The following is a 17,541-nucleotide window of genomic DNA, read 5'->3' as shown; positions in this document are numbered from 1 at the left end:
ACACAAACATGCAGAGACTCACGCGCCAACACAGTCATACGCAAATCCCAGAGACACTTGAAACGTGTCCACAAGCAAATGCACACGTACAACATGCCCTTGAATATGTCACACATACATGCAGACATGCCCGGGCACATGGCACGTACCATGGACAGGCTGCCCCACCCTCACTGTGCCCATGTACCCGCTACCCCAGCCACAACTGCCAGGCCTCACCACGCCTGTGCACACACTGCCCCAGCCGGGGCTGCCAGGCCTCACCCTGCCCGTGCACACACACACACACTGCCCAGCCGGGGCTGCCAGGCCTCACCCTGCCCGTGCACACACACACACACACTGCCCAGCCGGGGCTGCCAGGCCTCACCCTGCCCGTGCACACACACACGCTGTCCAGCCGGGGCTGCCAGGCCTCACCACGCCCGTGCACACACACACACGCTGCCCAGCCGGGGCTGCCAGGCCTCACCCTGCCCTCTGCCTGTCTTGCAGACAGACTTCGAGAAGGACGTGGATCTGGCCTGCAGATCAGGTGAGCGCCCGACAGGTGAGAGTGACAGGGGGCCCAGGCTGCCCTCCTGCTTCTTTCTCTTTCCCGGCGGCCGTGCTGTGTGTGCACTGTGTGGCCTTGTCCCATCCCTGCCTCGTAGCCCACCCACCTACCTCCCTGGGCCTCCCATGCACGGAGGAAACTTCTGGAACCACTCCTCGGAGCCTGTGCCCAGCAGCAGCCCTGCTGCCCGGCCATGTCCCTGCACGGTCAGGGTCCTTGGGGCTCCCCAGTCCTTCCTGACTTCACTGCTGTGGTGGGGCTGCGAGGCTGTCATCCGCTCACCCCTGCATGCCCCCGTCCTGTGTCGTGCTCATGTCATTGTCATGGGGGTGAGGAGGGAGGGCTGGGAAGGGGACCTGCCTGGCAGCCATTACAAGAAAGGGCTGCACTGCCCAGTGGGAAGAGCCACCCTGTATGCTGGCTGTTGGGGAGGGACTGGGAGTGCCCCAGTGTAGCCCCTGCAGACCTCAGGGCTTCCCAGAGGAAGTGACCGTGGGACTCGTGTGTGTGTGTGTATGTGTGTGTGTGAGAGAGAGAGAGACAGAGTGCACAAGTGTCCCCAGACAGGGGTACATGGCCCCTAGTGGAGGGGAGACCAGACTGGGGAGGGGCGTGATGGGGTGGGGTTTATGTGAGGGAGGGGCCAGCCCAGCCCAGGTGCTGGACAACTGCCTTGCTTGTAGGGAGCATGGTGTGTGGCCCCTGTGGTGGGGTGGCAGGACTCTGGCATGGCAACATGTGTGTCCTGAGGTGGCTGTGACCCCTGGGTGCTGGGGGAAGATGCAGCCTGATCAGGGTGGGCCAGAGGTTGTGGAGGCTTTGGGGTCGGGGCGAGGGGACAGCCTGTATCCAGTGGGGGCTAGGCAGGTTGGCAGGAGGAGGCTGGGAGGTGGCCCTCAGGCAGAGCTCGGGGGAGGAGCCCAGGGCACCTCAGGCTGGGCTGTGTGCCTGCCATGCCCAGCTGCATCCAGCCCTTGAGGCGGCCAGGGGCTGCCCTGCGTAGACCAGGGCTCTCCCATGCCTGCTGCAGCAGCCCACCTGGGGAGGCGGGGTGGGGCGCAGTCCACCCAGCGGTCTCTGATCGCCGCCGCCGCGGCCCGCCCCACAGTGCTAAAGAAGGACATCACCGCCTGCCGCACGGCCACCATCACAGGGACGCTCAAGCGGCCGTCGCTGCCCGAGGAGGAGAAGCTGAAGCTGGCCCATGCCAAGGGGCCGCCCCCCAACTTCAACAGCCTGCCGGCCAACACCTCCAAGCTACACCTGCACGGCTCGCCCCACTACCCCGGCGGGCCGCTGCCTGACTTCCCCAGCCACTCGCTGACCCTCAAGAAGAACAAGGCGCCCAAGTCCTCCTTTGCGGGGGACGGCGACATCTTCAAGAAGCTGGACTCGGAGCTGAGCCGGGCCCAGGAGAAGGCCCTGGACACCAGCTATGTGATCCTGCCCACGGCCACGGCCACCCTCAGGCCCAAGCCCAAGGAGGAGCCCAAATACAGCATCAACATCGACCAGATGCCCCAGACGCGCCTCATCCACCTTAGCATGGCGCCGGAGGGCGGCTTCCCCACCCGCAGCCCACCCGCCCGCGAGCCCCCAGACGCGCCGCCCGCCCAGCCCCCGCCCCCGCCGCCCCCACCGCCCCCGCCTCCCCAGCAACCCCTGCCCCCACCGCCCACCCTGGAGCCAGCACCCCCCAGCCTGGGGGAGCCGGGGGAGCCGGGGGCAGGCTCTGGGGCCAAGAGCGAAAACGTGGCCACCCTGTCCGTGAGCTCCCTGGAGGTGAGCGTGCGTGGGGCAGCGGCCCGGCGGGCTGGACTCCCCCGGGGCCTGCAGAGGGGCACTGGGTGGCGGTGTGGGGCAGGGGGTCGCCCGCATGGGGATGCAGCCCTCCCACTCAGGCTGGGGAGCAGGTGAGCAAGGGGCAGGGCCTGGGCCTCATGGCCCCAGCAGCCCGCGTTCTGCCCAGCCCCCTCTCCGAGGCCCAGCCTGGATCCAGAAGGGTGCGGGCAGGGGGCCCGGGGTCTCCCCAGCTCCCACGCCACGGGAGTCTCGAGGACCCACTGCCCGCCACCCTCCTCCCCACAGCGGCGGAAATCGCGGTATGCAGAGCTGGACTTTGAGGTGGGTCCCGCAACGCCTCCCGCACAGCCCGGGGAGCAGGGCCAGGCCCCCCGACTCCCGCTCAGGCCCACTGCCTCCCCTCCCCTAGAAAATCATGCACACTCGGAAGCGACACCAGGACATGTTCCAGGACTTGAACCGGAAGCTGCAGCACACGGTCGAGAAGGAGAAGGAGGCGCTGGGCGCGGACAGCAAGGTCGGGGCGCGGGGAGGGGCCCCGGGCCGGGTGGCCCCCCGCCCCCGGCCCGCCGCAGTCCCGCCTTCCGCCAGGCCCGGAGGGGGCGGGCGAGGGAGGCCGGGCGGCCTCGCCGGGGGCGTGGAGGCTGGCCCCGGCCCCCTTGATTCGCGTCCCTGTCCTCTTCTCGCCGGCCCCTCGGCCCAGCAGCCGGAGAAGCAGCAGACGCCCAACAAGCGGCCGTGGGAGAGCCTGCGGAAGGCCCACGGCGCGCCGGCCTGGGGCAAGGAGCTGGAGCCGCCGCCGGCGCCGCTGGAGCTGCGCAGCGTCGAGTGGGAGAAGGCGGGCGCCACCATCCCGCTCGTGGGCCAGGACATCATCGACCTCCAGACGGAGGTGTGAGCCGGCGCGCACGCGGGTGCAGGCCGGCCGGAGGCAGCCGCTGGCGCAGGCGGGGTGGCGGGCCCGGCCCCGCGCGCCCCGCGCGCACCCCGCGCGCACCCGCCCCCGGGCGCCCGCGGCCAGGCCGAGGCCTGGGGCTGGCGCCAGAGCCAGAGGACGGACAGGAGGCGGGCACCGCGCTGCCCGCGCGCCCAGCCCCCGGCGGGCGGCCGCGGGGCCAGCGCCCAGCTGGGGCGCCGCGGCCCGCTGGCCTGGCCCCGTTTTTTAGCGACACCCCCAAACCCCCCGGGAAAGCAGCCAGCTCCCCCACTCCCTTCCAGGGCCCCCGGGCCCCCCAGACCGAGGTGGAGAGCCCGGGCAGGACTAAGCCCACTCTGGGAAGAAGCCGCGTGGGGAATCTATTTTTTCTCTCCTTTTCTTTTCTTCAATAAAAAGAATTAAAAAACCAGCCCTGTGTTGATCCTGACCGTGCAGGAAGTCTGTGGGCCAGCAGGGGGCGCCCCATCCTCAGCCCACAGAACTGAAGAGCCTGGTGTGCTGCTGCCCCCACGTGCCCAGCAGGGGGCGCCCCATCCTCAGCCCACAGAGCTGAGGAGCATGGTGTCCTGCTGCCCCCACGTGCCCAGCAGCCCCGTGAGGCAGTGGAGGCTGTGGGGACCCAGCTTTGAGGGGGAAATCTGTGAGGATTAGGGCTGTCTGTGAAGAGGAGGATGGAGTGACGGTTGGGGAGTGGCTGTGAGACCCCCACCCCCAAGACATGGCCTCCCCACAGAGCAAACCCTGGCCTTCACAGGCAGCAAGCCCACTCTTCTGCACCGCCTTCTGAGGCCCCAAGCCCCCCTGGTGCCAGGAGAGGGTCCCCGGCCACCATGTGTAGGAGTGAGGGCTCAGGGACCAGTAGAGACCCGCACAGCTGGTTCCTCACCATCCCAGGCTTGAAGCAGCATCTGCCCTGCTTAGATCCCAAGGAGAAGCTCAGACCCCTCACCTGCCAACCTTCCCCCTGCCTCACACACAACACCTGGGCTGAGTGAGGCCCGTCTGTGACTGGCTTGAGTCTGGTGAGGGCGAGGTGGTGGAGTCTGTGCATAGAGCTGGAAACATGGATGGTGGTGATGGTGGTGATGGTGGTGGTGATGATGGTGGTGATGGTGGTGATGATGGTGATGGTGGTGATGATGGTGATGGTGGTGATGATGGTGATGGTGATGATGATGGTGATGGTGGTGATGATGGTGATGATGATGATGGTGGTGATGGTGATGATGATGATGGTGATGATGGTGATGGTGGTGATGATGGTGATGGTGGTCATGATGGTTATGGTGATGGTGGTGGTGATGATGGTGGTGATGGTAGTGATGGTGGTGATGGTGATGGTGGTGATGGTGGTAATGATGGTTATGGTGATGGTGGTGATGGTGGTGATGGTGGTGGTGATGATGTTGGTGATGGTAAGGGTGGTGATGGTGGTGATGCTTAGGGCCCTGTCCCTCTGGGCTTGTCAATTACTGTCTTGCTCAGTGACCAGCAGGTGGCACCAGGACCCAAGGTGATGGTAGGGATGGAGGGCAGCATGGGCCCCGCAAGCGGCAAGTGGCCAGCACTCAGATGCGGTTTGTGGTCATGCCAAGGACCCAGCCGCCGCCTTGGACATGTGACCTGGAGGCCCTGACCCAGCTGGGCTGGCCATGTTCACCTTAGTGCAGAGGGTGCCCGTGTGAGCATGTGGCTTGGCCACAGTCTGACAGCTTCCGCACACTCCCTGTTGTGTCCCTGGCTCTCAGGGACCCTGATACCTGAGGGCCTGGACAGGGCTGGGGCTGCCCATCCCCCAGCTGTGACAGGAGGCCAGGTCAACCTCCCCAGGAACTGCCATGAGCAACTGACCCCCACAGCACACAACAGAGGCCAAAGGTTTACAGCTTCAAATGGGGTAACCTCTGTGCAGGCAAGGAAGTGGTTCCCTGCCTCTCCTCCTCTCCTGCCTGCAGTACCCCAGTACCCAGGTTACAGGAAAATGCATGGCCGGTGTGAGCAGAGCAGGTGGGGTGTGAGCAGGGCACCTCCTGTGCTGTGGCCTCTCCTGCATGCATCCTGCTCTCTGGGCTGGAAACGAGGCAGAGCAGAAAGAGTCCTGCCCAGGGCTGCGGTGACGTGTTGTCTGTGCTGATGCTGGCCGTGCCCTTGTCCCTCACACAGTGGGGTCACTCTTCCCGGGGAAGCAACCTCCCTTCCACTCCTTTCTTGTGGCCCCCAGAACCAGCCAGGTCACCACAATGAGATTCCTTGTGCACCTCAATCTTCTTGCACTGTCCATATGAGGACAAACCCACCCTAGCAATATGTTGCAGGAGAAGCTCAGACCCCTCACCTGCCAACCTTCCCCCTGCCTCACACACAACACCTGGGCTGAGTGAGGCCTGTCTGTGACTGGCTTGAGTCTGGTGAGGGCGAGGTGGTGGAGTCTGTGCATAGAGCTGGAAACATGGATGGTGGTGATGGTGGTGATGGTGGTGATGATGGTGATAACGGTGATGGTGGTGATGATGGTGATGGTGATGACGGTGATGATGATGGTGATGGTGGTGATGATGGTGGTGATGATGATGGTGATGATGATGTTGGTTATGGAGGTGATGATGATGATGGTGATGAAGGTATGATGATGATGGTGATGGTGGTGATGAAGGTATGATGGTGATGATGGTGATGGAGAGTGATTTAGGCCTTGCAATGCCCAAGGCCACTGTGGTATTCTTTTCCAAAGACAGTGCCAGTGGGGTGAGACAGGGTCTTGCAGCTCAGGGTGGCCTCACTGCTGCAGCTGGAGTGCCTGGCAGATGGGAGGAAGGAAGGATACCCCAACACAATGATGAGACTGAGTCAGCAGGTGGAGCTGGCAGCAACCGAGCCTGACACCCACACCCACGCACTTTGGATACGGAAGAAGTGCCCTCCTGACTTCCTCTGCCAGCGCCTCAGGTCCCACGCAGCAGGCGGAGGCCCAGGAAGGCCCTCAGCCAGCTCAGGGTTCTGGACACCCTGCAGTGGCCTCTCTTCATCTACCTGCTGTCCGGAAGGCCTTCCTGCAGCCTAGCCTGTCTGAGTGCAGAAGTGAGGGCTCCTGTTCTCCGCTCAGCCCTGCCCTGCACCAAACTGACCACCCCTCACCATTGTCAGTGCACTCATGGCCACCCTGCAGGGCTGCCCACTGCCTCTTCTGCCCTCTCCTGGCCTCTGTCCAGTGCCCCAGCCCCGCCACACACACCCAGATCCCACTTCCCATGGACTCGCTCCAGAGCCTTCCAGTAGCCGGCAGTGCCCTCATCAGCAATGCCGCACCCCGGGGCCAGCCCTCACAGCCTCTTGTCTGGTAATGACAGGCAGCTGGGGTCTCACCGGCCACCCCTTCCTCGCCAGGTGCAGGGGTCGTGTGATGAGCTGGTTCAATGTGAGCAGTCTGCCCTCATCGGACACATGCAGTGAGTTGGGCCCTGGTCTGCACCAAGCAGTTTCTTGGACTTGATGGAGCAGCATCCAGACCCTCAAGAGCCTTGATGGGGGCTGGAGCTTAAGCTGGCTCTACCCGACTCTACACCCCACACACTCCCTGGGGCCTGCAGGGTACCCCCACCTGCCACCCCTACCACGGAGACCCAGCTCCAGCCCCGTACCCCGGCAGGCAGGGAGGGGCCCCCAGGAAGGTGAGACCTTCCCAGACCAGGGGCCTCCACCCCAGAATAGTGCCTATGTTTGCGTTGGTTGCCAGGGCCCTGCAGGCAGGGAGGGGCCCAGCCTGGCTCCTGCCAGGCCCTCAGAATAGGTGTCACAGAGGAGCCTCTCTGAAGCGTTGCCAGTTACTACAGGGTGACAATGAAAATGTGGCCCCAGCCCCCTCCATTCACTCGGCTCCAGGCTGGGGAGCCAGCACCAGGCCAGCTGGGGGTAGTGGTGGTCTGCATGAAGACCCCTACGGATGTTCCAGTCTGAACTGGTGAACTGCATGGTCCCTTGGAGCAAGCACATGGTGCCCCACCCCCGGCTGGCTCCACCCGCGCCCAGCCTCTCCTCCCCAGTGGCCACAGCTGTCCCGGAAGGCAGAGGAGGTGTTGCTGGGTTCAATATGGCTCTTGGGAATGCCATATGGATGGGCCCAGGCGGCGGGGCGGGGGAGGAGCCGGAATTCCTGGTCCTTCAGGGCCAGAGCTGTGAGGCTCTGCAGCCAGGGGAGGGGGCCCAGGGGTTCAGGCAACCCCCCACCCTACTCCTCTCTGCTTCCTCTGGCTTTTATCAGTCCCCAGCCCCAGCCCCTGTGAGGTCCCGGCATCTGAGGGCCTCCATCCTGGCTTCTGGCATGCTGACTGAGTGATGGACCAGGGCAGAAGAGTGGGGACAGACAGCTCCTGAGGGTCAGGAAGCAGGTGCTGAGAGCGGAGCCCCAGCCCCTTGTCTCCTGGGGTCAGGGCCTTGGCTGAGCCTGGCTTGGATGCACCGCCTGCAGGAGCGTCCCTGAGCTGCAGGCGGAGGCTTTTCCCTCACAGGCCATCTTCTCCTGCCTCCAGCTGTGCCAGGACACGCCAGGAGCGACCTGTTGGTGGAGTAGCAGTGGTCAGGAGGGTGGCACACAAAGGGGTGGGGCCCAGGTCGGACTGTGGGTCCTGGAGCTGAGGACGGGGCACCCACCAACAGGCCCAGGCCTTAGTCCTCTTGGAGGGCCAAGCTAAAAAAAGACAGAACCAGAAAGAGGTATTCCATCCACTGATTCGCTCCCGAGAGCCACAATGGGCGGGGCTGGGCCAGGCTGAAGCCAGGAGCTTCTTCTAGGCCTCAGACATAGGTGCAAGGGCCCAAGCACTTGGGCCATCCTCTACTGTTTTCCCAGCTGCGTTAGTGGGGATCTGGTTGGGAAGCGGAGCAGCCAGGACTCGGGTCGGTGCCCATCTGGGATGCCAGTGCTACAGGCAGTGGCTTTACCTGCCGCATCGCGGCTGGGCTCCGAGTTCCTATAGTCTTGACACGGTGGGCATTGTCATCGGGACGCTCCTGGGAAGGGGGCATCCAGAAAGGGCCTGATGGGATGGGGAGACGTGGCTGGCGCTGGGGGCTGCCCCCTAAGGCACAGGATGGCAGGCGGCTGCCCCAGAAGCTCCGAGCCCAGCCTGATGCCCACACATGCAATGGCTGTCATCCTGCAGTCCTGGTCAGAGGCTGGGGAGCAGAACAAGGAGAAGCAGCCAGGCTGGCCCGTGAGTGGGCTGGATGTGTGTCCCTTCCCCCAGGACTCCTGGGCTGGGCTCTTGTCTCCTGCTGCAGCTTGCCCTGCTCCAGGTCTCTCTGCAGCACCCAGAGTGGCTCCTGTTAGCTTTCATTGCCACAAACCCAGAAAAGCCAGATGCAGCCAGTCTCAGAGGTTTTTACTCCAGTAAGAAAGGCGGCTGTGGAGAAGAGAAAGAGGGGGAGAGAGACAGCCCAGGACCCCCTCCACATGGCGGGGTGACCATGTGAGGGACGTGGCCACCCAGGGTGTGCAGCACTGGGCTTTGGGAGATGGGGGAGGCAGCAGCTCCTCGGCTTGCGCATGCTTGTGGCTGTGCCCTGTCATCAGGGCGTTGATCTGCGCAGACTCGGCATTGGGAACATTTCTGGACCGGAATGTCTGCTTGACCTCGGCACAGAGAGCACTGAGGCCGGTCAGGCTTCCTTCCGCTTGTGGCCGGAGGGAGGCGAGGAGAGCACCGGACTCGGTCTGCTGCTTGGCGTTGCAGAGCGGGTGTCCTGGCTTGTGATGTACTCAGCTCCTTCAGGGGTCACTTCTGCTCTGCTAACAGCCCCCGTTCCCGGCCTTCTCTCAGTCGCTGGACTGCTGGGGCCCCTGGGCACTCCTCCCAGCTTTCAAGTGTCTCAGGATCACCACGCATATTTTAGGCATTCCCGTGTGTTTTAGTCACTGAGTCGCAGGGTGATTGTGTCCCAGGTCTTACGCACCTCCTTTACAAGAGACCAAGGGGCGCCCTTGGCTTCCGTAAGCCACTCAGAGAGTCAACTCCACCTGAGTTGGGGGCCAAGGGAACCCAGACGAACAGTACATGTTAGCAACATGCCGCCTGGGCCTAAGCTGGCCCAGTGGGGGGAGAGGGAGAGAAAGAGCGAGACAGAAGGAGAAAGAGGGAGAGAGAGAGAGAGAGAAAGAGAGAGAGGAAGAGAGAGAGGAAGAGAGGGAGAAGGGGAGGGGGAGGTCTTCCACCCACTGATCACTGCCCAAATGGCTGCAACAGCCGGGGCTGGCCAGACGCAGGCCAGGAGCCGGAGCTGCTGCTGCTGCTTTCCCACGAAGGTGAGCAGGCACCAGGCAGGAAGTAGAGCAGCCAGGAGGCAGGTGCTGCGGACGGTGGTCTTAATGGGCTGTGCCATGGCGCCAGCACCTGCTGTACATTTTGACATAGCCGTGTCACAACAGTCCGCCTGGCTCGACTTCGGTCAACACTCCTGTCGACAGCAGGAAACAACTCCAGAAAAGTCTGAGAAGGAAATAGAATTCCAAGTTGAGTTTATTTTGATGGAAAAACTTCTTTTTAAATTTTTTATTGGAAAGTCGGATATACAGAGAAGAGGAGAGACAGAGATGAAGATCTTTCATTCACTGATTCACTCCCCAAGTGTCCGCAATGGCCAGAGCTGAGCAGATTTGAAGCCAGGAGCTTCTTTCAGGTGCTTGGGCCATATTCTGTTGCTCTCCCAGTCCACAGACAGGGATCTGGATGGGAAGTGGGGCAACCGGGACACAAGCCAGAGTCCACATGGGATATCGGTGCTGCAAAGTGGAGGATTAGCCAGTTGAACCATCACATTGGGTTCATGGTAGAAAACTTTGAAACCCACACAAAGTTCCTCAGAAAGTTCACTGAACACAACGCTTGGAGATAAGCTCAGATTCCAGATTGGCTGTTGGTCCCTGGGACTATCCAGCACCTCTGAGCTGCACAGTGTGGCTCCCTGTAGTGCCTGGCGTCTCCTGGCCTGGCGTGGTGCGCCCTGCGCCGTGAGGGTGTGTTCTCCTGACCCTGAGGCCTGGCTGCCCTCCTGGCCTGGCGTGGTGCGCCCTGCGCCGTGAGGGTGTGTTCTCCTGACCCTGAGGCCTGGCTGCCCTCCTGGCCTGGCGTGGTGCGCCCTGCGCCGTGAGGGTGTGTTCTCCTGACCCTGAGGCCTGGCGTCTCCTGGCCTGGGGTGGTGCGCCCTGCGCCGTGAGGGTGTGTTCTCCTGACCCTGAGGCCTGGCTGCCCTCCTGGCCTGGCGTGGTGCTCCCTGCGCTGTGAGGGTGTGTTCTCCTGGCCCTGAGGCCTGGCGTCTCCTGGCCTGGCGTGGTGCTCCCTGCGCTGTGAGGGTGTGTTCTCCTGGCCCTGAGGCCTGGCGTCTCCTGGCCTGGCGTGGTGCTCCCTGCGCTGTGAGGGTGTGTTCTCCTGGCCCTGAGGCCTGGCTGCCCTCCTGGCCTGGCGTGGTGCTCCCTGCGCTGTGAGGGTGTGTTCTCCTGGCCCTGAGGCCTGGCGTCTCCTGGCCTGGTGTGGTGCGCCCTGCGCTGTGAGGGTGTGTTCTCCTGGCCCTGAGGCCTGGCTGCCCTCCTGGCCTGGCGTGGTGCTCCCTGCGCTGTGAGGGTGTGTTCTCCTGGCCCTGAGGCCTGGCGTCTCCTGGCCTGGCGTGGTGCTCCCTGCGCTGTGAGGGTGTGTTCTCCTGGCCCTGAGGCCTGGCTGCCCTCCTGGCCTGGCGTGGTGCTCCCTGCGCTGTGAGGGTGTGTTCTCCTGGCCCTGAGGCCTGGCGTCTCCTGGCCTGGCGTGGTGCGCCCTGCGCTGTGAGGGTGTGTTCTCCTGGCCCTGAGGCCTGGCTGCCCTCCTGGCCTGGCGTGGTGCTCCCTGCGCTGTGAGGGTGTGTTCTCCTGGCCCTGAGGCCTGGCTGCCCTCCTGGCCTGGCGTGGTGCTCCCTGCGCTGTGAGGGTGTGTTCTCCTGGCCCTGAGGCCTGGCTGCCCTCCTGGCCTGGCGTGGTGCTCCCTGCGCTGTGAGGGTGTGTTCTCCTGGCCCTGAGGCCTGGCTGCCCTCCTGGCCTGGCGTGGTGCTCCCCGCGCTGTGAGGGTGTGTTCTCCTGGCCCTGAGGCCTGGCGTCTCCTGGCCTGGCGTGGTGCTCCCTGCGCTGTGAGGGTGTGTTCTCCTGGCCCTGAGGCCTGGCTGCCCTCCTGGCCTGGCGTGGTGCTCCCTGCGCTGTGAGGGTGTGTTCTCCTGGCCCTGAGGCCTGGCTGCCCTCCTGGCCTGGCGTGGTGCTCCCCGCGCTGTGAGGGTGTGTTCTCCTGGCCCTGAGGCCTGGCGTCTCCTGGCCTGGCGTGGTGCTCCCTGCGCTGTGAGGGTGTGTTCTCCTGGCCCTGAGGCCTGGCTGCCCTCCTGGCCTGGCGTGGTGCTCCCTGCGCTGTGAGGGTGTGTTCTCCTGGCCCTGAGGCCTGGCTGCCCTCCTGGCCTGGCGTGGTGCTCCCCGCGCTGTGAGGGTGTGTTCTCCTGGCCCTGAGGCCTGGCGTCTCCTGGCCTGGCGTGGTGCTCCCTGCGCTGTGAGGGTGTGTTCTCCTGGCCCTGAGGCCTGGCGTCTCCTGGCCTGGCGTGGTGCTCCCTGCGCTGTGAGGGTGTGTTCTCCTGGCCCTGAGGCCTGGCGTCTCCTGGCCTGGTGGTGCTCCCCGCCTTGTTTAGTGCTCTGCACCAGCCCCACATTTTTGTCCTTCTGTTACTTTCTTTTTTTCTTCTTCCTTTTGTTTTATAAAGAGTCACCTGTGGCTGGTTTTTCTTTTCTTAAAGATTTATTTATTTTTTATTAGAAAGTCAGATATACAGAGAGGAAAAGAGACAGAGAGGAGGATCTTCCATCCAGTGATTCACTCCCCAAGTGGCCTAAACAGCAGAAACTGAGCTAGTCTGAAGCCAGGAGCCTGGAGCCTCCTCCGGGTCTCCCATGTGGGTGCAGGATCCCAAGGCTTTGAGCTGTCCTGGACTGCTTTCCCAGGCCACAAGCAGGAAGCTGGATGGGAAGCAGGGCTGCCTGGATTAGAAACGGTGCCCATATGGGATCCCAGAGCGTGGAAGTCGAGGAGTTAGGCACAAGGCTACCACGCTGGGCCCCCTCTACTACTTTCTAAAGGGACTCATTTTCCAAACATTTGCTTCTTTCTTTTTTTTTCTTTGAAGATTTATTTATTTTTATTACAAAGTCAGATATACAGAGAGGAGAGACAGAGAGGAAGATCTTGCGTCTGATGATTCACTCCCCAAGTGGCTGCAATGGCTGGAGCTGAGCCAATGCAAAGCCAGGAGCCTCTTCTGGGCCTCCCATGTGGCTGCAGAGTCCCAAGTCTTTGGGCCGTCCTGGACTGCTTTCCCAGGCCACAAGCAGGGAGCTGGATGGGAAGTGGAGCTGCCGGGATTAGAACCAGTGCCCATATGGGATCTCGGCGTGTTCAAGGCGAGGACTTTAGCCGCTAGGCCACTGTGCCGGGCCCCAAACATTTGTTTCTAACCTACTCGATCTTAAGGGGTGGAGACGGCCCAGCCTAGCTGTGCACCATGCCGCCCCGTGCTCAGCACTCCTGGGTTTGACTGCTTGTCCCAGCTCCAGCCCTGGGGCCCCGTGATGGACAGATCATGACACTTAGCACCGAGCGCTGGGTGACAGCACACCCCCATACGTCTGCCCAGCCTGTACCCAGCAAAGGAGTGCTTTTGTGAGTGCCCCCTCGCCCGGTGGTGGCTTCAGGCCAACAGGAAGTTGCCCAGTGCCCCTCCAGCCAGTGTCTTTTGCACCAATGCCGTCATCCCAGGACATGCGCTGTTCTGCCAGCCCAGCAGCTCCTTCCGTCTACTTATGTACATCTCCGATCTGTTGTTTCTTCTCTGATATGGCTTATTTTAATCAAACATGTGCAGCCAGAAGTGTATCACAGAGTACATGGAGTTATGTACAGCCGTGTTTCTCTGGCCCTGGTGACTAATGCTCAAGTGTGCACCTGTTGTAGTCAACTTTATTGAGGCATCTCTTATGTAAGACCCGCCAACATAAAGTGTTCCATGAATTGAGCCAATGCATGCACTGGGCACTAAACCCCGGAGAGGACCTGCGTCCCGCCGTGTCCCCCTTGTGGCCTCTCCGAGCAAACCCTGCCTTCAACCCCCTGGCAACTGCTCCTCTTCCTCCTGCCTCTTCCTCCTCCTCCCAAATGCTGTGCAGATGGGCTCTTGCCACACGTGGTTGCCTGAGAACAGCTCCCAGTCCCCAATATCCGGCAGCACACACCCTTTCCGAGAAACAGAGGAGGCGATCATGCTGCCACCACGCGTCCAAGTGGCCCCTCTGGCGGGGACCCTGGGACCCCAGGTGAGCGGTGGGGCTGTGACCACTTCAGCCTTCAGCACTGTCACACAGGCACCAACAGAGGTGGGGACTTCGCCCTGGCCTGGGGGCGGGGCGCAAGCCACTTCACTGCCTCCTTTTCTGGCTCCTGCCACTGCTGTTGGTGTCCAGGACCCCAAGCTGCTCCAGCCCTGTCGACTGTGATGGGAGCCGCCAGGAACATTCCTGCCTGGGGTCTGGTGAAGGTTATGCAATTCTTGGGGCAAGACCCCCTGTGGGGGGACATGGCTCTTATTTCACCAGTACAAGCTTCGGGGGCCACAGCCCGGGAGCAGGGAGCCCCAGGGCTGGAGGCAGCTCGGTGTGGTGTGCTGGGGTGCAGGAATGGTCAGGGTGGGTCAGGAGGAAGAGAGAACAGCCAGCAAAACCTGACTCAAACATGGCCCCGTCTGGAGTGCCACTCAGATGCTGCCCTGGCTCCGCCTTTCTGGTCTGCACAAACTGCCTGGGTCTGGGGGGAGACGGCTGGGTGGGGCGCTGCCAGGCATCCCAGGGTGGCCGAGGGTGCCGGCGTTCCCCCGGCTCAGCTTCCCAGCAGCTGCGTCTCAGTTCTCCCAGAGGGGTCGCTGTTGGCGGGAGCCTTCTTTGTCCTGCGAGGACTGACTCCGGGGTCCCCGCGTGGATTTCTTAGCGAGCCTGGGGTCACACCTTTCCCCTCGAATCCTTTAGCCCTGAGGCTTTTCCTTGCGCGGGCTAGCTGAGGGGCGTGTGGGTACAGTGTGATGCCTTCACGCTGCCGAGCTTCCTGAAGGTGGCGGTTTTTGTCATGCCTCGTTCCTGCTCCCCTGCCTGCCTTGGAGATGGTGTTGTTTCGGTCACGGCAGCCTGACTCGGGCACCTTCTGCTGTGGATTGATCTCGGTTGTTTCCATCTTGAGTTTTGTCTGCTAAAACTGGAAACCTGCCAGCCATCTGGTTTCCCTTTTCTGCCACTGTTGTCTTCCTCCCTTCCTTGGGGCCCTGAAGCTGTGTTGGGCACAGGCGCTGCCCTGGTCCCTGGGGCTCTGCTGGCCTCGTCAGCCTTCTATGCTGGTTGGTGGACACTGGGATGGTTCCTCAGCCTGGCGCGATAGCGTAGTGGCTAAAGTCCTCGTCTTGCATGCACCGGGATCCCACATGGTCGCTGGTTCTAATCCCGGCGGCCCTGTTTCCCGTCCAGCTCCCTGCTTGTGGCCTGGGAAAGCAGTCAAGGACGACTTGGGACCCTGCACCCCTGTGGGAGACCCTGAAGAGGTTCCTGGTTCCCGGCTTTGGATCAACACAGCACCGGCCGTTGCAGTCACTTGGGGAATGAAACATCGGACGGAAGATCTTCCTCTGTCTCTCCTCCTCTCTGTATATCTGACTTTGTAATAAAAATAAACTTAAAAAACCATTTCCTCTCAATCTTGTGGTTTTCTTCCCTCTGCTGAGATGGCTTTGCAAATGTTTCTTGGATTTTTCAGTGTGAGACTTCTCTTTGGTTTCTCTTACAACTTCTACCTGGTTTTGTTTTTAGGGGCTGGTGCCATGCACCGTCTATGACTGGCATTTCCTGTGGCATGCAGGCTCCACTGCAGGCTCCCTGCTGCCACGCCTGGGAAGGCATAGGGGGATGGCTCTCACACCCCGGCCCTGCCACCCATGTGGGTGACCTGAAACTCCTGGCTCCTGGCTCAGGCCACCCCTGGCTGGCTGTTGCGGCCATCTGGGGAGTGATCCAATGGATGGACGAGTCTCTCTCTCTCTCTCTCTCTCTCTCTCTCTCTCTCTCCTTGCCTCTGGAACTTTCACTTCCAAATAAATCAACCTCCTGTGTGTGCTGCACCTATGCCCTTGACCACACGTGTCCTGGAGATGTCTTCTGTCTCTTCCTCCCCTACACCAAGTCTGTTGCTGTGTCACAGACCTCCATGCTAAAGAGGTCAAACCGATTTCCCCCTACATGGCTATGCTTTTGATGTTGTAGCTAAAGACTTGGCCGCGAATCCAGGGCCCCCTAGGTTTCCTCCTGTACTCTCTTGTGGTGGTTCAGACCCTTTTGGAGTGAGCTGCAGAATCCCTGGGGATGGTGCTCTAACCCCCTGAGGTCATGTGTCCATGCAGCTGATGGGATGAGAGCCAGCTTCTAGGCTTCTCAGCCTGACTTTCAAGCTCTGTGTCCCTTCACCAGCCTCACGTGTTCCATGGAGACATCCTAGTTTTCTGTCCACTGCGTGGCTGCCACAGCGGCTTCAGGGGCCTGGACACCCTCCCTAGCTGTGTTGTTTGCATCCATATGGTTTGCTGGTGTTGCAGTTGAAGGCTTGGCCTGAAAGGCCACAGCATGTGCGTGGTGGGCCTGGCCGGTCTGTGTCTGTCACCCACTTTGGAGGGCTCCCCGTGCAGCGCCCGCCTCCTTGTCCTGGCTCTGTGCCAGGCATTCCTGGCCTCATCAAGGTTTGCCAATCCCGTTGCTGCCGGGCAAAGATTCCCATTTTTTAAAAATCTGCCTGATTTTGGCATATCTTTATCTGTGTTCACTTTTTATATAAAATTGATAGAATTTGTTTTTAAGTGCTTGCTTTCTGTTTATGTTAAAGTCAAACACAGAGAGATCTCGATCCAACCACTCGGTGGCTGCCCAAGGAACACCTCAGCCCAGAGTGGGCACCAAGAGCTGTCCAGGGGGCACCACAGCCTGGGAGTGCCAGGAGGAAGCCCCGCACCCAGGGTCTGCTGGGCGGGCAGCCTGGCCCGGAGCGCTGGAGCCATCACCACTAGCAAGTTTGTGTGGCTTCTCTACCAACTTCCTTCCCTTTGCCACCAGCCCACATGCCAGGGAAAGGGTGAGGCTTGTGCACGGGGGGTCTGAGGGGGAGCAGCACATCCAGCAGGGGAGGGGACAAAGGGGACAGCTCACCTTGCAGCACTGGTTCCCGCTGCAAGGGCCTGTGTGCACTCAGCCTCCCAGGGAGGCCCTGCAGGGAGCACCTAGCCTGTGCCCAGGCTGACAGCATTGAGTTCTGAGACTCTGAAGCAAAGTCAGCCCTTCCCCTCAGCACACCCTCCATCCTGGAGGTGGGGAGGGTGCCCCTCTCTCCTCTCCAACAACACCCCAATCCTTCTCAGGCCCTCAGCCAGACCAGGGCCCAGATCTCTGCCAAGCCGCCCGACCGGCCTGCCGTCTGCCCTGGACCATGCACCTCACTCCACCCAGCTGAGGGACGGGGGCCTTGTGCTCACAGCCCGTCTGAGGGGGCCCTACCCCACAACATCTTGCTCCCCCAGGACTGCCTTAATTCTTCCACCGAGATTCCATCGCCCCCCCATCTCTGCCTGCATATGCAGGGCTGGAAGGATGGTGACCGCTTCCTCCCGGTCCTGCCCCATAACCCTTGTGGAGCCCCCACCCAGCGCAGCCTGGGGTTCCCCTCCTCTACTCAGGCGTGGCACCACCTGGCACCTGTGCCTGTGCCCCCATTGCTATGACAAGATGCCCATGGCTGGGGGGCCTGTGAGGAGGTTTCAGGCAGGAGTGTCCACTGCCGGACCACGCCCGTTTAGGGAGTCTGCCCCATCGGATACCTAACGCCCCACAGCAGCCACCACCTCCGGGGTCCCAACCAGAGCCACGCCTCCAGCTTCGGGCCAGTGCCTGAGGTTTGCTGGATTGCCTGAGAGCTTTTCTGTTCCACGGCCAGCATCTGTGGGTGTCAGAGCCAATGCCACCCTAAGAAGCAGGCTGAGGACTGAGCCCATCCGTGAGGGCGCTCGCCGGGGCCAGCCAGGCTAGGGCAGGGCTGCCCAGGGCCAGTGGGAAGTCCTGGGAGCCCCACCCAGTGGCCCAGGACCCACTGTGTGACACGGCTTCCCCAGCTGCACCTGGAGA

At 61.9% G+C, this 17,541-nt stretch overlaps 1 protein-coding gene across 1 annotated transcript in view; it reads left to right on the top strand.

The window, feature by feature from the left end:
* The window catches only part of ADGRB1 (adhesion G protein-coupled receptor B1), a 43,510-nt gene extending 40,253 nt beyond the window's left edge, over positions 1-3,257 (top strand). The window contains exons 26-30 of the mRNA XM_058668356.1: positions 496-550; positions 1,665-2,338; positions 2,645-2,680; positions 2,769-2,876; positions 3,066-3,257. Of these exons, the coding sequence (XP_058524339.1) occupies positions 496-550; positions 1,665-2,338; positions 2,645-2,680; positions 2,769-2,876; positions 3,066-3,257 (1,065 nt within the window). The remainder of the gene's footprint in view (positions 1-495; positions 551-1,664; positions 2,339-2,644; positions 2,681-2,768; positions 2,877-3,065) is intronic.
* Positions 3,258-17,541: the final 14,284 nt, after the last annotated feature.

This window comes from Ochotona princeps, chromosome 9 (genome assembly GCF_030435755.1).
Source record: "Ochotona princeps isolate mOchPri1 chromosome 9, mOchPri1.hap1, whole genome shotgun sequence".
Classification (NCBI taxonomy): domain Eukaryota; kingdom Metazoa; phylum Chordata; class Mammalia; order Lagomorpha; family Ochotonidae; genus Ochotona; species Ochotona princeps.
Note: the sequence above shows the minus strand (reverse complement) of the source record. Positions and strands in the feature narration are given on the sequence as shown.